Here is a 25,096-nt window from a genome sequence, read left to right as displayed (position 1 = left end):
TTCTGGATGCACAGGACAGCTCAAGTCCTAAAAACAATAGTATCTAAATGTCACTTGCAGTCCATCACTGTTGATGAAATAAGGAATTTATTTGCAGGTATCACTGCCATCGGAGCTGCATAATGACCGCCGGCCCCGTTGAAGTGATTGTGCATATTTTTTGTGTGTGTTTCTGTGCTCTGTGCCTCTCCTCTCCCTCTCCTCTCCTCTCCTCTCCTCTCCTCTCCTCTCCTCTCCTCTCCTCTCCTCTCCTCTCCTTCTCCTTTTCCTCTCCCTCTCCTCTTCTTTCCTCTCCTCTTTCCCCTCCTCCTCCTTCTCCTCTCCTCTACCTCCCCTTCACACTACCTCTCCTCTCCTCTACCCCTCTCCTCTCCTACCTATCCTATCCTCTACCTGTCCTCCCTCCTCTCCTCTCTCTTTACCCAGCCGGCCATCAGCAGGAGGGTCCCCCTACATGAGCCTGGTCCTGCTCAAGGTTTCTTCCTGTTAAAGGGGAGTTTTTCCTTGCCACTGTTGCTTGTCTGGGGTCAGGCCCTGGGATTCTGGAAAGCGCCTTGAAACAATTTTGATTGTATAAGACGCTATATAAATAAAGATTGATTGATTGATTGCTATTAGCTGTTAGTAATACTCTGTTTGGATGTCTTATGATTAAGCACCTAGAGTAAATTTTGATTGTAACAGAGGCTATATAAATAAAGATTGAATCATTCATTTGTTGGTCAGCTTCACGAATGTCATTGTTTTTTTCAAATAATTTTTTTTTTTTTTTTACAGGGAATGAAAAAGGAAAGAGCATTCATGGAGGCCAACTGATCAACTGAAAAAAAAATTAAAAAAACATAATCAATGTTGCCTACTGAGCAGATAAGGGCGGATTATGTAAAAGTCCCAGTTCTACACACGTTATGACTGTTCTGAGAATTTGCTCCTGGAAAGATCCCACATAAGTATAAGCATGTGGTTTGGTTTTTCTAGACTGTCAATTATCTACTTACCGTATTTTCACGACTATAAGACGCACCTAAAACACTGAGATTTTCTCAAAAATCGACGGTGCACCTTATAATATGGAGCGCCTTGTGTGTGAACTGAGTTCCAAAATCTGCTGTGTGCCTTTGGTGGGTGCACTACGCCAATCGATTAGCGGCACACCTACGTGTAAGGATCCCCTAAAATGGCACCGGTCAAGCGAGACGCGTATGAATGAGGCTTACTTTAAACTGCAGGCCATCGAATATGCGGCTGAAAATGGCAGTCGAGCAATCTTAGTGTTTTCGCTTTATGAGGCATCTCTCCATACGCGCGAGGACAACTGTTGCGCAGTGGCTGCCCACGGATTACCAGGAGAGGGTAGCCATCTTCGGCACCTACTGCCGCGACAAGATAACCGCGCCCAGCCACATCACCAACATGGATGAGATCCCTCGGACTTTTAACATCCCTTTGAGAGAAAGGGATGGAGAAAAAGGGACCAGCACGATGGCGATACGTACAACGGGGCACAAGAAGTCGTTGTTCACTGTGGTTCTCAGGTGCCACGGAAATGGACAGAGCGCTGGGTGGCGGAAGGCGAACACTCCTTCACAAAAACTATGAGGCAGCGGCGGGCAAGTTATGCCACCATATGCGGGTGGATTGTAGATGCATGGGCTATGATACCGTCTTCATGTATTGTAAGAGCTTTCACAAAATCAGTGAGTCCGATTCAGATGATTAAGAAGAGGAATTCGGGATGTTGGACATTGAAATAGTGCAGCTGTTTAATTCAGATACAGAAGATGAAAACTTTGATGGTTTTGTGGCGGAAGAATGAATATTTTGTTCAATAAATGTGTTGATACTCACTGTTTTACTTCCGTTGTCATTTTTTAATGTATGTTTCAGCATGCACCTAATAATACGATGCGCCTTATGTATGTTTTAAATACAGATATAGCACCCATAACTGAGACTGCACCTTTTAATAGAGTGCGCCTTATGGTCGTGAAAATAGGGTAAATGTATCCCAACAACTAAAATAAAAATGTATTAACAAACCTCTCAGAAATAGATTAGCTGATCACGTCATCTATCTGAATGGTATTTCTATGACATCTCGTTTGTCTGGGAAGAATCTTGGAATAACCTTTGACCAAGCTCGATCCTTTAATTCGCATAATAAAAAACCCCTGAGGAGCACATTTCGGGAGTGTGTAGAAAAGCTGCTCCGTGCATTTGCTTCGAAACCCCACATCCTCACTGACTAAGAAGAAGCTCTTAGCGCGTTGTTCGAATATCCGCATGGAGAACAAGCAGGCCAAGATCCTGTGGGACTTCCAGATCCAGACTGACAAGATGGTGGTGGCCAATCAGCCTGACATAGGGGTGATAGATAAACACCAGAAAACAGTGGTGGTGATAGATGTAGCAATCCCAAGTGATAGCAACATCAGAAAGAAGGAACACGAGATGGCTGGAGAAGTACCAAGGGCTGAAAGAGGAGATAGAGAGACTGTGGGGTATGAAGGCAATAGTGATACTAGGGGCAGTAACACGCAAGCTGAGTAGATGGCTCCAACAGATACCAGGAACCACATCAGAGATCTCTGTCCAAAAGAGCGCAGTCCTAGGAGCAGCTAACCCTTGGGTAACCCTCATACTCCCTCGCCTCTGGTAGAAGACCCAAGTCTGAAGGAGGCACTGCCCAGGAGGGCGAGGAAGAGGTTTGGATTGTGGCAGCATGATATAAATATATGGATTATATGCACAATATGATGTATGTGTCTGTTATTTCTCCTGTTCCTGTCCATTCCCTTGTCTCTCCTTATTTTCCTCCTTACCCATGTGTTATCAGCAGCAGGTTCCCCCAATATGAACCAGGTCCTGCTCAAGGCTTCTTCCTGTTAAAAGGGAGGTTTTCCTGCCTCTGTTGCTTGTTTCGGTGTCATGCTCTGGATTTCTGACCCAGGAGACAGTATCAGTTGTAACAGAGGCTTTGTTAATAAAGTTGATTTGAACTCAAGTCAAGTCATTGAAGCTGTTGCTATGTCCAGTTGACTTCTGAACAGCAGCCTTGCTGTTTGGTAGAATTAATATTTTTTCAACAGGTTTTTTTTAACCTTTTTTTTAAAACTTTTTACAAAAGATGCCATGCATTTCCCGTCACATTTTCCAGCAGCGATTCACTGATAAAGAAAATGTAATGTAATGTTTGTATAAAGGCTGCATGTCCAGCTATCATCAATAACCTTTATTATTTACAATTATTAAGTAACTTTTAATGGGATCCCTCCCTTAGTACACATCAGCAAATGTATGATCATACAGTTAGGGACAGGATGTCCTACATCCCACATGGCCAAATATTGACCATGTTCTAGGACTACACATTGTTGTTCATGCTGATTTGTGTGGTCGCACACGTGACTTAAATCATTAAGCTGTCAACTCTGCTCTCAGGAGTGACAGCTCCTACACCTTTGAAGTTTGACACCTTCCGTGATAGTGAGTAACATGCAACATGTGGTAGACACTCACTCTGTTTGCGCTTGCATCAGTTGTCATCAGCCAGGACTAGGTAACAGCAGAGTGACATCTTAAGGAGTCACAATGAATTATGAGGGTAAAAAAGCAAATAATGAGCAGAATTATTATCATGATTTTGTGGCATTCGTGTGGCATATCAGCACAAGTTCATTTATTGAATATTTCAAAGAATAACAGTATTGCTTTTCATGAGGCGAGGGACCTTCAAGGCAGGTGAATCAGCTGAAATTTAGATTTTCTTTTTAAATGACTAAAGGTGATTTGATATTTCCAAGTTCAGAACAATGTTCATGGTCCTGTTGTGCCATAATTGTTTTTCACATTACATTCAACTTTAATAAAAATGAGTGCTACAACTGTAAATGAGGGGGAAAATGAGGGGCCCTCCTGAGCGGTGCCTTCTTCAGACTCGGGTCCTCTACCAGAGGCCTGGGATTCTGAGGGTTCTACGCAGGATTTCAGCTGTTCCTAGGACTGAACTCTTCTGTACAGAGATCTCTGATATGGTTCCTGGTATCTGCTGGAGCCATCTACTCAGCTTGGGGGTTACAGCCCCTAGTGTCCCAATCACTACTGGGACCACTGTTGCCTTCACACCCCACATTCTCTCTATCTCCTCCTTCAGCCCTTGGTACTTCTCCAGCTTCTCGTGTTCCTTCTTCCTGATGTTGTTGATCACTTGGGATTGCTACATCTATCACCACCACTGTCTTCTGATGTTTATCCACAGCCACAATGTCAGACTGATTGGCCACCACCATCTTGTCAGCCTGGATCTTGAAGTCCCACAGGATCTTGGCCTGCTTGTTCTCTATCACTTTCAGTGGTGTCTCCCACCTAAACCCTGAAACCTCCAGTCCATACTCAGTGCAGATGTTCCTGTACACTATGCCAGCCACCTGGTTATGCCGCTCCATGTATGCCTTGCCTGCCAACATCTTGCACTTCGCTGTGATATGCTGGACTCTCTCAGGGGCTTCACGCAGCCTACACCTGTGGTCTTGTCTGGTATGGTAGACCACAGCTTCTATTGCTCTGGTGTTCAAGGCTTGTTCTTGTGCAGCCATAAGGAGTGCCTCTGTGCTGTCTTTCAGTCCAGCCTTTGCCAGCCTCTGATATGTTTTCTCATATCAGCCACTTCCTCAATTTGTTGGTGGTACATACCGTACAGGGGCTTGTCCTGTCATTGTAGTCACTCGGGCTCCTCCTCCTTGCTCGGTTTTTGTTGCCTGAGGCATTCACTCAGCAGCTGGTCAGTGGGGGCCATCATCTTGATGTATTCTCGGAGGCTTGTTGTTTCCTACTGGACAGTAGTTTGGACACTTATTAGTCCTCCGCCCCATTCCTTTCGCTTTGTGTACAGCCTCAGGACACTGGACTTAGGGTGAAACCCTCCATGCATGATAAGGAGCTTCCTTGTCTAGATATCAGTGGCTTGTATCTCTTCCAGTGGCCAGGATATTACAGTATGCCCGCAGGGTATCTGATTACTGGCAGGGCATAGGTGTTTAGGGCCTGGGTCTGATTCTTACCATTCAGCTGACTTTTCAGGACCTGCCTTAACCTCTTTCGGTATTTGGCTGTGGCTGCCTCCTCATGGTTACCTGTGGGATCCCTAGGTATTTGTAATTGTCCTGCACATCTGTTATATTTACTTCAGGTAGTTCAACCCCATCAGTTGTGATCTCCTTTCCTCTTCTAGATATCATCTGCCCGTATTTATCTAGACTGAATGATGTCCCATCTTTGCTCTAGATCCTAGTGAGGTGAATCAGGAAATCAGTGTCACGTTCATCCTTGGCATACAGCTTGATGTCATCCATGTAGAGGAGGTGGCTGACAGTTGTTCCACTTTGGAACTGGTACCCATAGGCACTCTTTGTGATGATCTGGCTGAGGGGGTTTAGGCCTATGCAGAGCAGTAGGGGGGACAGAGCATCTCCGTGATATATGCCACATCTGATGCTCACCCACGCAATTGGCTTTGAGTTGGACTACAGAGTCGTGTTCTACAGCTTCATGGAGTTCTGGATGAACTCTCGCAGTGTCCTGTTGATGTTATACAGCTTTAGGCACTCGAGTATACGTGTGTGGCACTGAGTTATAGACTTTCTTGTAATGACATTACATTTAGTAATGCAATTATAAAAAGATGAAAGCCACGGGCAAAAACGTTAATTTATGAGTCACGGGAAAAAGCAACAATCAGCTGTTATAGCTGACCTTAGTCAAAAAATGTAACTCACCATGTTGCGTAAAAAGACTCTCGGTCCTAATCAGAACACATTTTTCTCAGTATCTAGTTTCTGTGGTGTAATCTAATATAATGTTAAATAAAGGCTCTTTGCATGCATGTAATTACTTGGAATTTGCTTGTTAGTGTCTGTATTGCTCAGCATACAAGCAACACAAAGTTTCCCATCAGAGTTTTTCGGTCTCTATAATGAGTTTCTTGTAACAGATTTAGCTCAGGCATAGCATTACACTGTTGATATTTTACTTTCATCTATATAAATTGAAATAATGCATAGCCTGTTACTTCCAAATATTAGAATGCACATAAATATAGTGTAAAAAGCTTTTGTAAAAGAACAAGAAAGTGTCCTTCAGAGCATGTGGAGCAGAAGGCCAGACAATCTTTTGGTTGTATTTGACCAAAGTTAACCTGAGTTCACACAGTCGCTCATAGTGCGGTAATAACACAACATGACATGTGACATTGTGAGATATGACACCAGCATCCAGCATTGCGTGCATAGCCAAAGTCTCACGGGATTTATTGACTAAACAAATATCTGTAAATCAGAAATATGAGAAAGTCCCTTACAAGTATGTATCAGTCAATGACTATGCTAGCCCATTAGGACAGATCCTCAGTGAATCCTCATAGTTGATCGACGGAGATATTCCTGTCTGTGCTTTGCATATTGATCTGGATCAGAAAGAGCTGACTCCTCATTACCAAAGACCTGTGAGTCAGATGTCTTGGTGTTAGAGAAAAATGCATGATAGCACACTAAAAGCACATGGCTGTTCATGGGTCATACCTCAATACAGTTGCAAATGTTGCCTCTTTGTCTTTTTCACCTCTTTAATCAGCAGTATTTCAACTATTTGGCCTTTAGGCATTTATTTTGTGCATAGCAGTGTGTGAAACTACAGTTACTAGTCAAAGACACACAGCTGCTGAAAACAAATAGAGTTTATCAGACCCCAGGTGACCTGCTTCACATTGTGTTTACTTTGATACATGGAATGGCGCTATCAGATTGCAACATAATTCCCTCAAGTATATGAAGAACTAGTTTCTGTTTCTTTGACCATATCACAATAACCGAAGCACCCATTGACACATTGTCACATTTTTGTAATCTGGCTGAGCTGTGCATCCTGGATGTAATAATCAGTACAGGAGGTGTATAGGAGGAGTACAGGAGGCATGCCACAGTTCTCTTTATGGATGACGAGAGGTTGGGATAAGTCATGTTGTTGTTTGCTTACGCCAGTAAGTACATTTCATGCTGGATCTCAATCGATGGGGTAGATGAGATAAGATTTAGACCCTTTCATATTGCGAGATCGTTATTTCATGCAGGATCCTCATAAATTGTCCTACAATTTATTTCTTCAAGGCACAATTCAACTTTATTATTTCATCCCAAAAAAAAAACAAGTTTTGTACTCCTCAGGAAGTGACGGCACAATCTGCGTAAGCAAGAGTACAAACTGATCCTTCCTGTTCCCTTTGCCATGACCTTCACATGGTGTTCAACTTTCCACACTAGATTTTATCATGCCATGTGACCATGATGCATCATTATCAAGGCTGTCAAATTCTTCAAATTTGTTATCAGATTATCACAGAGCAGCTGTACAATTTAAATCACAATTCATAGTATAAAGCAAAGCAGTGGGAGTGCAGACCTTGGGTCATTTTCTCACACAATAAAACTTACACTCAAAATTAATACTCCCATTACTTGAATTAGTCTGTCACTGTATATTGCTTGTTTCATATTTGAGGGTTCTGTGAAAGGATTGCTAATTCAGGTTTTAGATTATAGACTATGACTCAAATGACAAAATAAAGGGAGTTGGAGAGAACGGTCTCAGCTGCCTTCCCTTAAAGAAGGTTGTTGAGCCTAAAAAGAAACCTACAATTTAAACAAGGCAAGTAGTACAATGTATACATAGGCAGTAGTCATGCAATGTTACATAATAGTAGTCAATTAAATAAGCTCTTCTTTCATTTCAACATTTCCTGTAAAAGTCCTTTGAAGATGTTTTTAGTGCCAAACCGATTGGGCTGTCTAATAAAAATCATTACCAAACTCAAAACGGTTATTCCGAAATCCGTCACAAAGCTCAAAACAAAACAAGGATCTTTATAGGAGATGCCTTTGAAAGATAGAGATGGCTCAAAGAAGAATTTGAATTTGAAGACCAACACTGAAGTTGCTAATTTTCTCCTGATAAATAAGATCCAGCTAAATTTGGGTAACCTTTTTTTTAAACTTTATATTATACCATTTTCAAGTGACAGTTCTTATTCCTCGAGCATGGGGAAACGGAAGAAGGTGGCCTGGTCTGATGAATCTTGTTTTCTTTCACCTTATGTTGACACAATTTCTTTCCCAGACTTTGGTATTCAGGGTGGAAGAGTGATGGTGGATCTTGAGAAGGTCTAGGCAGTGGAGGAATGGCCCATACCTAAGACATGAGAAGAGTTCCAGCACCTTCTGGGGTTCGCCACTTTCTATTGACATTTTATCCTGGAACAGACTCACTTCCTCCACTGTGGTGTTCTGTTTGTCGCCTGAGGCAGACAAGGCTTTTCTGCACTTTTTAATCTCATTGTCTGACTCCCACAGACAAGAAAGAAATAACGACATGGACAAGCAGGGGCTGTCAGCTATCAAGATTGTCTTGGAAGAGTGGAGACATTGACTTGAAAAGACAAAACATCCAGTCAGATCAAAAGAATCTAGCTTACATCCAAACATCGCTTACTGCAGACATTGCAGTGCAGTGCTCTGAAGGTGCACTGCCAGGTACCCTGGTACCAAGGTACCGAACCCACAAATGCTCATATAGCGCCCTTCGATGAACTGGCGACTCATTCAGGAGAGGACCCTACCTTTGCCCATTGTGTGCCCTCCACATAACCCCAAAAGGGATAAAGTGCTTAAGAAGAGGAGACGAGACGAACCTGTCACCCAGGTGAAGCTGGATGCTCTCTCTCTCTCTCTCTCTCTCCTTTTCTCCACTGGGGTTTATTGGGTTGCCAGGCCATATTCCCAGATGTGCCATTGCTAAGTTTAGCTGGGGAATCAAAAATAAAATTTGAGAGGCTCCGCAGCACAGATCCTGTTATCATTTGTTTGTCCCATACTCTATCCATTACCAGGACCAGCAGTGGGCTTATGCTTCCCATTTTGTGTGCTACCTTAAATCTCACTGAACCATATCTCTGCTGAAGTGACAGTTTTGGTGGCCCATTCTGAATTGAGACGTCTGGGAATATGTGGCAGCTTGCACCAACTGTGTCTGCATCAATGGGCTTCATCAGGTTACAGCAGGTCTCTTCTGCCCTCGACTCATCTCTGGGTTTTCCTAGTTGCATATGGCTCTGGAATTTGTCACTGGTCTTCTAATTCTCAGGGCAAGGCTGTCATACTCACCTGAGCATTCTCCCATAATCTTCACCTGCTCTCACACTCTCATCAGGCTCCTGCATTATTAAACTCTGGTTCACTCTCCACCAATGGTCACTATTCTGTACCAGCTCCAATGTGTTTATTTGGATTCTGGTATTCCTTTTTTCCATCTCACCTACTCTCGACCTGCCTGAAGATTTCCCCTCAAACTCCTGTTTTGACTGTGTGTAGTTTATCTTCTAAAAGCCTTTCCTGTCTTGGTCTGCATTGTGGGTTCAGAATTCTGACTTATCAGCACCTTTATGGTTCTAGTTTAGAATATACCTTAAAGAGTCAGAGCTGTGACGGGTATGGTATGGACCCAAGTGCAGTACAAAACAGGCAATAAACTGATGATCAGTTAACAGGTTTATTAACTGCAATCTGGCAAACAAAGAACAGTTCGAGGGCGGGGCAGTGGACTTGTTCGAGGCAGGCAAAAGTTCAGTAACCGGGAGGCAGGCAGAATCAGGCAAACAATCCAGAGGGAGACTGGCTGAGCTCGTGGTCAAAACGGAAGACAGAGTTAATTTACCGGGGGACAGGTAGAACGGGCAGGTCGTAAACAGGCAGGTAAACGCTGGAAGGTCATGCACAGCAGAGACAATCTGGCACCAAGTGAGTGTGAGGCTGGAGAATATATACTGGTAGGTGAACTGATTGATGAGTGAGGGCAGGTGTGTGATCAGTGAGTGAGGGCAGGTGTGTGATCAGTGACTGAGAGCAGGTGTGTGATCAGTGACTGAGAGCAGGTGTGTGATCAGAGGGTGTGGTGTGAGCAGGGCAGTGGAAAAGAACTGAGTCCATGGGCTGGAGCAGGGTGTGACAAGAGCCTTTTTAGGAGCAATATTGGGGCCAACACAATGTTGGGCAGGTGGTGATGCTCAATTGTTTAACACCAGTAAGTGATGAGTTCTTCTATTGGCGATGCTCAACAAAACCAACAATTGAAAGTACATTCTACAATTCGGATATTATTTGGATGTATCAATACAAAGGAATTCGTGCATTATATTCTTTTTATGTGATGTATTCATGAAAACAAGTTCAATAAACATTACACTACACAAAATATGTACTGTATTTTTGAGTTTTATTTTCAGATTTTTCTATTATACTCAGTTTATTCTTAAACAGGTTGAAATGTGGGAAGAAGACTTCAAAGGATACCAGCCACATCTATGGGAAGCTCCTCAATTTGGATGCTGTAAAACTTTTGGATTTCTAAGAGTGTGTGCTGGCTGTCTTCTGTCACCATGGTTATGGTCACTCCCTTCCTACCAAATTGACCACCTCGACCAATTCCGTGGATGTAGTTCTCCACGTTGGTGGGGAGGTCGTAATTGATCACCACTGACACATGCTGAACATCGATTCCTCGGGCCATCAGATCAGTGGTAATCAGCACTCGGCTGGAGCCAGAGCGAAACTCCTTCATGACAACATCCCTCTCGCTCTGCTCCATCTCTCCATGCAGGACAGAGACTGTGAAATCTTCTGATGTCAGCCGCTGAGCCAGCCACTCTGCTTTCCTGCTGGTGTTTACAAAAATGACAGCTTGGCTAATGGTGAGAGTCTCATACAGGTCAAACAGGGTTTCCAGTTTATACTCTTCTTTTTCAGTGTTAACATAGAACTGTCGAATCCCCTCCAGGGACAGTTCCTCCTTTGTAACAAGGATTTTCTTTGGATTCTGCATAAAAAATTTTGTGACCTCCAGAACATCAGGTGACATGGTTGCTGACATTAGGACCACTTGGATATTAGTTGGCAGTTTAAGGAAGATTTTATAAATTTGGTCCTTGTCCTGACCCAGCATCCAATCTGCTTCATCAAGCACCAGCATTTGTATGGCCCTGGGAAAGATGACCCTGCACATTAACATGTCAAAGACACGTCCTGGTGTTCCCACGATGATGTGAGGACTCGATGACTTCAGGGTATCTATCTCCTGACAAAAGCTTGTCCCTCCAACACAGGCATGGCAGCAGACCCCCATGTAGTCCCCCAGACTGAGCACAACTTTCTGAATTTGGTGAGCCAGCTCTCTGGTGGGTGCCAGGATAATAGCCTGGGTCTCTTTTATGGTCACATTAATTCTCTGCAGGACGGAGATGACGTAGGTCCCTGTCTTTCCAGTTCCTGACTGTGATTGTGCGATGACATCATGTCCTTTGATGCACGGAATGATGACTCGCTGTTGAAAGAAAGAAGGCTTCTCAAATCCATACGCAAAGATGCCTCTGAGCAGATTCTCATTCAGCTTCATGTCTTCAAAACACTCTGCAGCATGATCCCAGTTTTCATTGATTATCTCCTCTGTCTCTGAAGGAGCTGGATTCTCTGGATGATCTGGTTGTCTGTACATGTTTGTATTAAGATTAACTGCTTAGTTAGTTTCATTCGTTAAAATACCTTCAATTACTTATCATATTAGGTAAATTGGGTAAATTCAACTGGAGATAAAATCAGTCCATTTGGTGCTTTAATGTTACCTTTTATAAATAATACTTTAATCATCAAAGCAGTAATATATTGTAACTGAAGTAAAATTATAACAGAAAAGAACAGGAAAGAATTCTGAAGAATCGTGTGTTTTTCTATCATGTGGCTGTGTAGGTTTAACCCAGATGCACTATGGAAAGAATGTAAGATGATTTTGTTTTATCAAGCATACCTAGAGGAATGTGCATAGATGTTGGGAAACAGAAAATACACTCACTGATATTGTGTATCTGCATCTGTGTGCGTTGAGGCTTATAGTGCAGTGCTGCCATTTCAGTCAGAAAGTCTGTTCACAAAAGCAGCTGTGAACACATGCTGCTGGCACAGATTCAGTCAATTTGGCAAAAAAACACATGAATCTTGTTACAGTACTGAGAAAACATTATTGCAAATGCACTTTTGCTTTAACTTGAATTTGGATGATGATCTGGACGTTAGGTAATAGTTAAACAGACATAGACTTTTTTATTACATGAATCAAATGACTCTTATTTTTTTTTGGTTGCTCTTAATAACGAGGCCCTTTTCTCTTTGTGTTCACATTCTTCTCAGCTGATAAACAAGTTGTTTAATTAGCTTCATTCTTTCTATCCCAACTCTGTTCTGCTCAGATCATCAGCTTGCTGCACAGATCCCATTCACACTTGCTGACTTTAAATTCACAGAAGAAAACCTGGGAAACTTTTATCTTCATAGTTTTCTTACTACTTGCCAATGGAGGTAATTGTAATAAACTATCTTGTTATTTGTATGATAAAACCTTGGCAAGTTGGCATTGAGCACATAGGTTGGACACATAAAAAGGTTACTGCTGAACAGAGTGCACAATCCTGCTTGGGAGTAAACAAGCATTTATGTCTTTAGCCATGTGGCACAATTCATTCTTCACTAACTTCTTGTTAAGTGAACACCTTACAGCATTTCTTTACTGTCAAGCTAACATCAAACTACTAACCATTTTCAGGTGAGGAAGTGTTACATCTGCAGAAAAGATGCCTTTCAAAATAAGATTTTTTTAAAATCATTTAACATTACTTAACACCACAGTCACTCTGCTACCTCACTTTGTCAACTGTTACACATAGAAATAACAAATAAATCTCCCACTCATACCGTATATTGGGATTATCAATAAAAATAATGTCTGTGTAGATTCTCAATCATCCAGGTCATAGTTATCCAAGGTAGTTTACTTTATCAACTGGACTGTATTTCTTCTCCTTGAAGACGTTTTGCCTTCTATCCAGAAGATTTCTTCAATTTATCTGAACTGAAGAAGTTCATCTGATAGAGTCTTTGCCCATTTACTGGGTTTCTGATACGTGCTATCATACTTTGGTTGTCTTCACCACTGGGTCATGGTTTCCTCTCCTCTCCTCTCCTCTCCTCTCCTCTCCTCTCCTCTCCTCTCCTCTCCTCTCCTCTCCTCTGTAATCATCTACAGGTATCGCCGCCTTCATAAGCTGTATGCTGACCTACTGACCTCCGACCCTGCTGAGCCACCCAACCTGACTCTACCTTCAGCTTATTTTAAATAATATAATGTATTTCTATGTTCAACCTATTTTCTCCTCTACTATTCCTCCCCTTTCTCCTCCCTCTCTATCCAGCCAGCCATCAGCAGGAGGGTCCCCCTACGTGAGCCTGGTCCTGCTCAAGGTTTCTTACTGTTAAAGGGGAGTTTTTCCTTGCCACTGTTGCTTGCTGGGGGTCAGGTCCTGGGATTCTGTAAAGTGCCTAGAAACAATTCTGATTGTAACAGATGCTATATAAATAAAGATTGATTGATTGATTGATTGATTGATTGATTGATTGATTGATTCAAACGCTCTTGTTTGTGCACATTGAGAGTTATCAATCCCTTTGAGAAGCTGCTCCAAGTAAATACATTCCTGTAGTCATTGCTGGCTGTTGTGATTAGATCATCAAACTATTTCACCAGGTTTTTCTATCATGAACATGCAGTGATCTGCAGGAAAATTCCTGCTTTGTATTTTTCTGATCTATCAAGGTCACTCTTGAGGCCATGTAACCACCTGCCCCCTACTGCTTGTATGCCTGGTAGCAGTCAGGTGAGCCTGAGGTTTTATTTTATTTGAGTAATTGCATCTCCTCATTCATTGGAGTTATCTAATGACTTGCATCAATTGATGCTATAGCATCCCTGTAGCTCTGAGGAATGTGTGGTTTTTTAACACTTTGTTAGGATTCATATGCAGGTGCCAATGTGGTTTCACAACGTTAACAAGCTGAGATGAATAAATCAAATGCCAAATCCCATGAATGATTTTCCTGCAGGCAACAGAACTGGTCTTTTTTTAGAATGTTATCCTCACATATACAGCCATATGAGACTTTCTATCCTCCTGATGACGACACGCTCTGACAGATTGTCCAAAAAGGAGACGCACGCTTGGGCCTGATAAAACTTGGCACGGTTAGATGGTGTCCCACTGCTTTCCTGTGTACCCTCAGTCTGTTACCTAAATACGTCAGCGTGTGAAGATTCCTGACATAAGAAATGTACAAAACAGGAGAGGGATAGTAGTGAGAAGCTTATGGTAACTAATCTATTTTCGATACCGTGATTCCTCTGTGCATATTTAGTGACACCTCTCTTGGTCTCACAGTCTGCCTACTGAGAATATAATCCACTGGACATCTGTGAATTCAATGCCAACAATAGCCCTCTAAATCAAAGACAGGAAACACAGTCCCATGAGGGCCCAATCAAGAGGTTTTTTCTGTCCAACCAGGTAGACTGCTGGTTTCAGCATTGGATCCCAGTTTCCTTGGTGGGAGCAGCTCTCTCTGCAGGCTCCCCATCGCTGTTCTAAATCCAAAAAGCATGTCCATGCATCCATATTCACAATTTAGGAGATTAATCAAGAAACAAAATGAACCCTCCCGTCTCTTGCCTTTGAAAAACAAGGTGTGAAACCGCACACCATAATGGAATGCTGTGAGTCAACGTGTGTTATCGTCACATACGCACATGTAGCTTTAAATGTGCATTGCATCATTGGCTTCATCTAGTTCCTCAGCTCTTGTGACCATATTGCTTCTTGACTGACTGCTTTATTGATCCATTTGCATTCTTTGGAGACCTTCAGATGAATGGTGAATGTAACTCTTATTGTATTGTGTTAAGCCCTCTACAGATGATTTTGGCAATAAGTTTATTGCAAGCGATGCTCTGAGATGCACCATCAAATAAACTTGTGTGTGACAACAACTTTGTAAGGACAATATCATTGTAATGGTAGTAGTGATTCCACTGAAAGTTGGACTCTTCCAGAAAATTTTAATAACAGAAATTTATTTTACTGGATGAAAAAAGATGCAGATGCACCCCTGCCTCTAATACCAGTTTGTCTTTGGACACCCCTTTTATAGAAATACAGATACGTTTAAATAAATATGCAAGAGGTTGAACGTTATCAAATAAAATAATTAGTTGAAGCCTTCAGCTGCCAGCCGGCCTGTTGAACTGTTCAACATAGGGCAATATATATCTAAAATAGTATTTTACTAATGTACGACTGAGGTAAAATCTTCATACTCAAAATGTCCCGTCATCTCTCAGACCATAAGTGATGATAGCCAGCCGCGTTTGGTTTTAGCACCATACTTCGTAAATCAGTGATGAGGGGTGCTCCTGAATGGTCTCCAGGTTGGTCCATTTATTTTGATTCCCTTGCAGTTGCATCTCTTATATTTATAATAGCTGAAGTAAATGCTTCATCAATCTTCCGGCCCTGATGAGTGACTGGATTACAGACTTGGTTGAACCAATAGAGGTTCACAAACATCTCAAAACTCACTTCATGTTCTCCTTAGAACCTATAAATAGCCAGCTATGTGCCAGAACAGCCCTCTGCCCAACGAATCCAATGTGGAAAACCCATTATGCCAAATGCACTTCGGAAAAAAAAATACATCTAAGATGCAAACAAGTTTCCACCCCATCTGATTAGTATTTGCCCACATGATGTCTTTCCTAAACTGAAAGCACATCTGCAAAATATCTCAAATAGATTTCCTGTGGAAGCCGCTCAGCATTTTTCCAGTCAGCAGCCTGCAAGCTATTCTTGAAAACAGCCCATAACTGTGATGCATTCAGTGCTAAATAGTTGAGGATGTCATGGGAACCATACATGCACACATTTGGTAAATGTGTGTCATGTTTGATAGAACTAACTTTCTATCAAAGAATGGATGCAGACACAAAGCATAAAACATGATTAAAACCTTGACAGAAAAATTCTTTGTTGTCCTCAGATCATTTCACTTGTTTCCGGTGACTTTATTTCATTGTACCAGTACATTATCTAAAAGTAATTTGCATGTGCAAGGAATTTCCAAAAAAAATACCACTTGTCTGGAAAAAAGAAAGTACCATCAGTTTTGCATTTAATGACTTATTGGTAATGAAATAGTCTTTCTCAGAATAGTAGAATTAATTCAGTCATATTATTCTAATGGTTTCAGTGAAGCCTCCATGTCTTTCACTCTTATTATTAGCCATGGAGAAAAAGTTGTTTTATCAGTATTATTCCCACCTAGCCCCTCCAAACTGAACCCTACTGAAACTGAAATTCTAACTTCAACCTTAAAATCACATCTTAACCCTCAAAGAGTCCTTTGATATTGTGTGAATTGGCCAAAATGTACTCCCCAAAAATGTCCCCACTTTGCTGTGTAAAATGTGTATTGTTACTCGGTATGTGGCAATTACCAGAACACATACAAACTGATGTAATTTCACTTTGAACAAAGGTTTTAAAAAAATAAGCGGGAGGATAAAAAAAAAGCAGAACTATTGCTACTATGCTAGACACAATAAAACTTTATTGGTGTTTATCAGTGCTGCTGTACTGTCACTGCAAGTGTTTGCAGGTATCAGTGTTTGACTCCCACCAATAATGCCTGTTCAGCAGTACACGGCGTCCTGCTCCTTTCAGGCATGGGTGGACGGACAGTTGCCTCCGACATGAAAGGTAGAGAGGAAAAATGACAAGGTGAACCTAAGATTAATTTAAAAAAAAATAATAAAACCCTCTGTAGCTGTGCTGTTGTGCTATAATTGCAAATATGTTCTGATGATGTAATTTACAGCGCCAAAGTACACAGAGTTAATGGCTGCGGCAGCATGCTGGTGCACAGCAGGAAGTGGCTGGAGATATAATGGACTAAATGATTCTGTCTCAACCCTGGTACTTGTCCCAGTTTGGGGGTTTTATAAAGCAATGTCAAACATAACCCCATTTATTTTACCATCAATTGCTCAGGGAAACAACATATCTCCTCCTACAGACCATTTGCCCCCTCTGAGTTTGTTGTCAACTGACTTTACTGGCTGATTTACAGACAACGCAAATGGAAGTAAATTGAGTTTAAAATACACTTTATCACTGCCTCAAGATTGATCAATTTAATAAATTATCAGGATTTCCATCTGCTGGCATATCATTGGGTAGACAGCAGGCATTTCTTTCCTGCTGTGCTGTAAAGCAATCAGACAAACAAACAGAAGAGTAGCCCAAACAGGCAGTAAATTCAATAGTTAAACACAGGGATGGTCGTGACGCTCGGTGATGTAAGGAACTTAAGCACCGAGGCAAACAGGGAGACCTCCACCTGTTCTGCATTTCATGTGCTTGGACGTGCTTTCTATAGGCTCCCTTTTCCCCTTCTAGACGCGTGTTTGTGTTGTTCCAGTTCACAATGTGTTTTTTTTTTTAGAAGATTGGTGCAGGCATAAATGAACTGGTCAATGCTTCCCCAGAACACACAAGTCCCAAATGATTTCATATGACATGTACGCAGTCAGTCTTGTCTAAATATTGTCTCGATTTAACCATCAGGCCTCTGGTGTCCCAGGGACATCTCGTATAACTTCACCGGAAAAACAAACCCTGTTCAAAGGAACTCCGCTAGGATTCTTGTTATGAACAGAAGGAGTCTGTGAAAAAGAACTGGGTGCTGTAGTCCCAGAGGTCACATGGCTCATCCTTCCCTGGAAGCCTGTAACAAACCATCTTTGCTTTCCTGCGATGTTGCTGAACTAGAAGCATTTGCCCCAAGTGCATCAACAGAACAAGCAATTCTTCTCACAGAACCCGATAACAAACCACAGAAGTGATTGTTTTTAATTGTTTAGTTTTAGTTTTTTTATTACTTTTTACATTTATTTCATATGTTATTCACATATTTTAATAGATCTGCTATTTCATAACATACTTTTTGTATGAAAATGCTATGTGAGCAGCATATTATGACAAAGATCAGGACTAAAATATGGAGTCACTATGGTAACTAAAGTTTTACATCTTTCCCTTAGGTTTCCAAAATATAAAATCCAGATTGTCCAAATCATCTGAATGTTGTGATTAACTCTGCTCTATAGAGTAATCTTAAAAAGTGGTCTAAAGTGAACCACATCCTTCTGGGTAAACAATAAGTTGGTTGTTGACTCTGGAATTCCTGCCTACTCCATCAGGCTTCGCCTGCAGTACTTTGCTGTGGCTGCCTGTGAGGTTCATTTAAACTAAAGTAAATTAGTGTGTCTATTGATCCCCAAGTACTAATGTATAGACGAGAGATGCCATCCTCATTTTCAGGCCACATAGAGAACTCTTCATCCAAAATAAAACAGAAGTGTGTTAGTATTTACGGACCCAGTCAAAGGTCAAACAGGGGATTTAGAAAATCAAGCAGCTCATCCAATAAAAACTTTCAGTTGGTCGGCCCATACACAAACAAAGTCACATTTTTTTCCCTCTAATCAGATCCAGACGTCTGTCAACACAAGAGCAAATGTGGGGACTGTAACCCGAAAGCCTCATAAGACGTCAGTATAAAAATAAATGTCAACTCTAAATAAGGGTCAGACGAGACAAACACAGAAATGATTTGGGACAGCGAGTGAGACAGCAAGCATAGATGATGTGTTTTTTTCCCCGAGCTGGTATTATGGGTGAAAGTGACTCACTGTGTGGGTGTCTGGTTATTTGTATTTTTATATATACACACACACACACACTCACACGTGTGTGTACAAGTTATACAATTATTAGGTGTTTTTTTCCCCCAAAATTAAGATTCAGTGTAAGGTTCTACTACGACTACAGCTGCGACTCTCACCCTTCATAAAAGAAACTCATTTATGTCAATCTCGTCTAGACAATAAAATCTAAGTTGCTAAGAAGGAAAAGCATACTTTATTCGATGGTTTAAATTCAAGTGGTGGGGGCTGATGGTTGAGTCATTCCCCGGAGAAGCAAAAGTGTGCATAATTAAGAAACTTGGCATAAAATCTCCCTTATCAGCTGTGTCAGAGGTTCCTGGAAAATCCTTCAGGAAGAGATCATAACTTCCTATATTTCAGAGAAAAAGACAAGTTGGTGCAATTGTTCCAAAGATCTGGAGAATCTAATTATATTTAGGAGGAATAGTGATGAGCATTGTCATCAACAAGGAAGGGCAACCTGGACAGGTCAGCAGACCTTCACAGATTCAGGGTCTCCAATAAATCTAACGTGATCGTTGTAGGACTGTGGGAGGACAGTGGAATAGTAGGAGAACAGCTACAGGGTTAGGACATTTACCTGTGCAGAGAACAACTGCTGAAGGCCAAAACAACACCGTGCACACCAACAACAGGGTTGTGTAAGGAAACTGGACAGAGGATAAAATTTTTAAGCCATCATAACACAGGATTCATTTAAATACTTTATTTAAACTCTTCTTTTCAAATAATAAACATAGTGGGTGTTAAAAAAAAACAATGAGCAGATACTATGATTGATGCCACAGACGTGCATGTTACAGTACAGGTGTCAGTGGAACCATTGTCTTTCCTCCACTCCTATTTCTGTGGTTCTTTTTAACTCCAACATCTTTTTAACAGTCATTAAAATAAGTGCACATGCAACCTTTAAGTTTATCGCTGCAGTTTCATATTGAACCAGTCTGCACAGCTCTGTGCATAAATGTGATAATCATGTCGAACTTGCCTTAAAGATTCAGATATTCTGCTGTGAGGGAAAGGAAGTTCGATCAATTTTCATTCTCAGAAAGGACTGTTTTTTGCCATTGAATGGGCTCAATAGAGGCTCGTGTAATAGATTTTCAGATTTATGATGATAATGTCTGATATTAGAAGTCCTTCAAACTGGAGACTAGACTGATACTCAGTATTAGAAGCTGTGAAAAAGCAGTGCAATAACAAATTCAAAGAAATTCCTATTTTAGCCAAACATCCCTAGTGGCCAGGAAGTTGTGTGACGTTCATGTGAACAGAAGATTGTCCAGAGGAAATTACATTTGCTTTTTAGTAAACAGAGAAAAAAGAGACCATCTGAAGGTTATTTGGCATCCTGTTATTCTTTTTCTGTTGAAGGCAAGAGAGTGAAAGTAAACAGCATCTGAACTTAAAGCAACAGGCACAAAACAGACAAAATGGCTTTAAATGCACATCCAGAGGAGCATTAGCACCAGAGATAAAAAAAAAAAGAACCTGACAAATGATTGATAAATAAATGGATGATAGGTTTTTACAGCTCATTACAGTTTTGTCACTTGGGTGACTGAAAATGAAACATGAAGAGGCTCTGTATGAATATGTGCATAAACATCACAAGCACATCTTAAAAAAATACACATATTGCATTTCAGTATGGAGACATAAAAAATTAATTGTTATTTTTGTTTTGTAGTTTGATTTGTGACATTTTGAGATGATGCTCTCTCGCTCATTTTTTAGAGATAAACTTTCAGAGATTTAGAGATATTACATACATTACATATTACATACAGAATTATTTTACTCAATCGTAGCATGTGTTCCTTTTTTGAAAATATACTCTTAAAAAAGACTATCTAAATTTAAAAGTGCTATGAACACCATGCATATGTAACTACAAATTTGAGTAAAATTGTATGTATTTTCTTATAGTGGCCAGTTCCAAAAATTTGTGGAAGATTTTTAATCTTAGTGAATGAGTGTGCTGCTTTTGTGTTTTTTTGAGGTTAATAATTATATGTAAACAGTAACCCACAAAATAAAACAACACAGACAAAGGCAGAGCTATATCTGCCCATTTAGATTTATCACAAGCTCAGTTTGAAATGCTTTTTCTCTCCAGCAGAACTGTTCTGAGGTCTGAAGTTTCGCTGGCTGTAACCCACTACTTATTACGTTGGTGCCCTCTTGTGGTCAAATGTAAAAATAAATTAAAAACCTGACCAGTATTGCACTAGAATAGATTTGTTCCTGCAGTGATCCTTTTTGAATTCTGCCATTGATTTGGGAACACTGGCAATCGAGGGATTTAAATTAATGGGAATACTGGTGAAGGGGAGGGGTCCTCATCACTGCCGTTTGCTGTTCAGTATTGCCCTCCAGTCGTCTGACCAGGAGTTAAGTCGCCTCTGGGAGGGGTTGACAGTCAGATGCTTATTGTGGCAGGCAGTGAACAGGATGTGCTCCCAGGTCGGCTTGGCCTCAACACCTGATCAGGACAGAAATGTGACATCAGCCACAATCTGAATGACACGTGAGTGCAGAGAACATACAAACTGTTGCCTCAGACACCTGCGCATCTGCAATAGGGATCCGAATATCGCCACTATGCGGCTCTTTGCCGATTATCATTGACTGTTTTTTTATTTCACCACCTACTTTTGAGAGATGAGACTCGCTTAAATTTAAAAGACCCTTGAACATTAATGCAAACTAGATTAGTCAGATTCTTTATATACCATAGTCAATAATAATTTACAAAATGTAAAGAGAATACTGAATGAGACCAATCCTAAGTAAAATACATAAGAAATAAAAAGCTTTCCCAGAGCAAATTTTTGACTTATGAAGAAACAAAGATAAATATACAGTTAAAAGGGGTTAGGATTCTGTGATAATAAACATGGTCGTGGAGTTTTAAAGTTTGACATTATGACAGTTATGACATTTGACAAAAACGATAAAAGATATCTGTTCTAAAATATCAGTTATGGGTTTTATTTACTGTGAATAATCTGTGTCAACCATGAAAAATCCATATCTATCGATCCCTAATCTGCAGAATAACACGGTACACACTGGCAGGTGTGCTAAAAGGTGCAAATGCAACATAAATTAAACCTAATTATACCCACATCACAGCACACAAACAGCATTATGTCATTCGATTTAACCTTTTCCACTTCATCCATTCCATTCATTTATGCACCAGGAAGACTGCTAAAAGCCGAATCCTCTTTAGCAATATAAACATTTTGTTTCATGCAATTTTTATTCCTACAAGCTTCTTTTCCCTCTTTCTAACAACACATCTACAGTATTTCCAACTGTGTGGAAGCTGATCCCACCAAATGTTTACGTTACCCTCAGTGTTTATGTCACGTAAAGAAGAAAACAGTTAAAATTTGCATTCATTTTGCTCTTTGCGACAGTTCATAAGCTGTCAACAGGATCGTAGAATTAGCGCAGGTGCCTGTTTAACAGTTTGCAAAGATAGCAAGGCTACTGGGTACAAGACTGAATACTAATGCAAATTTTGTCACAAAAATTAAAAATGTTTATCATTGGCTCTACAAAAGCATAAAAGACATGTTATTAGCTATGATCCACTCTAGGGAACGGAAAATCTAAAAACCTTTTTTGAACAGCTATTCGCATCGACAAACAAATGAAAGGTCACCCATCTATGCCTCATTAATTAATGTTCAGGGTTTGACGAAGGCTGATATAAGCTCCTTACCCAGAATGTCAGGCTTGTCGTCGATGAGGATGTCTCCGGTTATTAATGTTTTGTCTCTGGTCAGGATGACCTGCTCCAGAAACTCATGCCCCAAGTGCTTCTCAACCCAGGCATACTGGACACACAGGTGCAGCAGATGGGAGCCCATTAGAAGACAAGGAAGGCAGTAATGGTTGTGTTGTTTGGCAGATGAGCAGCTCACCTTCTCGTGCGGGCAGTGATGGTAATGCTTTATAGGGCTGGTGCAGATGAAGACATCTGTGCTGTGGACACAGCAGGTAAACAAGGTCAGAGGGGGTGTAAAGACATATTCCGGTCACTTACTGGTGACTGAAACATCAACTTAGTCTGCTACCACCAATAACAAGCATGCACTGAAGACTTTAAAAACAAATTATCTTATTTTATTAAGTCTTTAGAACACAAAGTTTGTTGGAAACTGGTGACTCTTCAAGACATACTTCTCCATCTCTGCCATCTCCTTGACAGCCTCCACTCCTCCTGGCAGTGGGTCCAGGTCAATGAAGAAGTCCTTTGACTCCCAGATACTGATGGCTTTCTCCTGGAATTTAAGAATAAATCACACAACTGCATAATGCACATGCATTCTAACTTGAATAAGACTGTGCTCTCAAATGCTATTAAAGTAGGAACTGAGGGATTGCCTGGACAGGCTATTTTTTAAAGGTGATGTAGCAGCTATGTGGTTGTAAAATACAGGCTATTTGCAATGTCATCTGTGCACTCAGCATTCTACCCGGTAATGTCTTGCACCTTAATGTCCTGTACTTTATTCAAAGCCTTGAGGAAATAAGTTTAACTTCAGAAACCCCTTCAATTACACAGATATGACTGCTAAAGGAACCTGTGAGTCTGCAATTAGTGTAAAACAAAAGGCTTTATTACTTAAATTATGCTGAGGTAATGATCAGTCTGTGTGATGAGCTAAGTCAGCTGTGCACTACACATAAATTGCACTGTTTCCTTTTATAATAATATGATTAATAATAATAATACATTGCGTATTATTTCATGTGTATTTTGTATTGACAACTATGTGCAAGAGCATCTCTCTATTATGTTTAAATGCACTTTAATGAAATAGGTTTAAAATAATGCAAAAGGCATCTTGGCGTGGCTACACGTACTGTTCTAGGACTGTCTCTGGTTTGTCTCCTTAAATTTACTCACAACCGTAGGGAAATGGAGCGCAAACAACAAAATGAAACGTTTCCTTAATTAGTTTCACTTACACACAGGTCGCTCCTCAGTCGTCCGTACTGCGATGACACCCAGAACCCCCTCCTGTCATCTAAATTGATATAAGGCTCGGACGGGTACCTGCTACGGTACTTCTTCAGAAAACCCCCTTCGAAGTCCGCCAAGACCCCGTCCATGTCAACCAGAACCCGCAGCTTCTTACCAGAGGTGTAGCCGGAAGACATGTTTCCGCAAATCTTCTTACACGGCTCACTGAGCAAAGTCGAAACTCTTCCGAGCAGGGGTGTTGAATGTATCCGTAACATTGGAGCCGACGATGGGGAAATGAACAGTTAAACACCTCCAACGAATGAATTGAACTGCAAATAAGTCTAAAAGTTTTCCAAATGCTGCAGAACAGTGCAATATGCAACCATTGTCATAATTTGTGTTGATATTAGTATGTGTTGCAACATTGTCATTTAAGCATTTAATTTATTATTTAGGGCGTCCCTCAGACAGCTGCAGATCAGCTAGCGGCTAACTTTAGCTCAGGTTAGCAGGGCCAGGGCGTGCAGGTCAAATGTGACACGCCATCGGTCATGATGTACTAAGAGCTATGTGCATCCTTTGCCAGAATGATGTATCTGCCACAACGTCGACCCAACACATTTATCGAGGTTATGAATGTAAATAACACAAGTAGTACACGTTGTTATCGGATTGCACTGCTACACTAGTGGGCACGGCTGCAAAACCTGCAGCTGACAGTGGAGATTGTAAATGGGCAGGATGGCTCACTCTTCAACCGAACACTACTCCGAAAATTTGCTGGATAAAATAATAAACAATACAGAATGAATTATATGACTAGTTATTGTGGTTGTTCTAATCCCGTTACATCCGCATCCAACCCCTACTAGTTGTTTGTTTTATTTTACATTAAAAATATTTCTAATATTGATTTTTATGATTTCACCTTTTACCTATTTCCAAATAGCGCCTTATAAACTCAAACAAAATTATTATTTTTCCGTTTGTTGTTTAAAATTGTTTAGAGCGTTCTGTCAATCTATGCTAAAAAGAGCTAAAAAAAAAAGGTGTAACCGTCAAAGAATATATATACGGGATTAAGTTCTGTTTATGACCGTTTAATTAATTTCTTAGCTGTCATGAAAATTTCATGAAAATAATTTATTAGAAAAACCGAACCACTATTTTTTTTTTAAATTAATAATATTATAGGATACTTGCTCTTTAGCATTCACCTTGGGTGGTTAAAACGTAGTTGGAGATACGTTCTTACATTTCAGACGAGCATCTTTGTCGAAAACCTTGTAACTTTCGTCATTTCCTGTGATTTTTTTCAGACAGCAGTGTTTTGAATAAAAATGTAAATAT

General features: G+C 40.8%; 2 protein-coding genes across 2 annotated transcripts; both read right to left on the bottom strand.

The window, feature by feature from the left end:
• Positions 1-10,298: 10,298 nt before the first annotated feature.
• LOC101076470 (eukaryotic initiation factor 4A-I-like) lies at positions 10,299-11,632 on the bottom strand. The gene has a single exon (XM_003961549.3). The coding sequence runs from the start codon at positions 11,590-11,592 to the stop codon at positions 10,384-10,386; it is 1,209 nt and encodes a 402-aa protein (XP_003961598.3). The 5' UTR covers positions 11,593-11,632; the 3' UTR covers positions 10,299-10,383.
• A 7,813-nt stretch (positions 11,633-19,445) lies between these two features.
• LOC101076702 (5'(3')-deoxyribonucleotidase, mitochondrial-like) lies at positions 19,446-25,003 on the bottom strand. The gene is made up of 5 exons (XM_003961550.3): positions 23,749-25,003; positions 22,957-23,057; positions 22,698-22,758; positions 22,496-22,610; positions 19,446-21,244 (listed from the first exon to the last, which is right to left on the bottom strand). Exons 1-5 carry the CDS (start codon positions 24,019-24,021, stop codon positions 21,105-21,107), a joined length of 690 nt encoding a protein of 229 aa, XP_003961599.2. The 5' UTR covers positions 24,022-25,003; the 3' UTR covers positions 19,446-21,104.
• Positions 25,004-25,096: the final 93 nt, after the last annotated feature.

Source organism: Takifugu rubripes, chromosome 1 (assembly GCF_901000725.2).
Source record: "Takifugu rubripes chromosome 1, fTakRub1.2, whole genome shotgun sequence".
In the NCBI taxonomy this organism is placed as follows: Eukaryota; Metazoa; Chordata; class Actinopteri; order Tetraodontiformes; family Tetraodontidae; genus Takifugu; species Takifugu rubripes.
Note: the sequence above shows the minus strand (reverse complement) of the source record. Positions and strands in the feature narration are given on the sequence as shown.

Bases quoted from the DNA above. Each gene is read 5' to 3' on its own strand.
- LOC101076470 (XM_003961549.3), bottom strand. From the start codon at position 11,592: ATGTACAGACAACCAGATCATCCAGAGAATCCAGCTCCTTCAGAGACA.
- LOC101076702 (XM_003961550.3), bottom strand. From the start codon at position 24,021: ATGTTACGGATACATTCAACACCCCTGCTCGGAAGAGTTTCGACTTTG. The intron at 22,759-22,956 runs GTATGTCTTGAA...CTGTGTCCACAG, and splicing joins GAGATGGCAGAGATGGAGAA to CACAGATGTCTTCATCTGCA. The intron at 22,611-22,697 runs GTGAGCTGCTCA...CTGTGTGTCCAG, and splicing joins ATCACTGCCCGCACGAGAAG to TATGCCTGGGTTGAGAAGCA.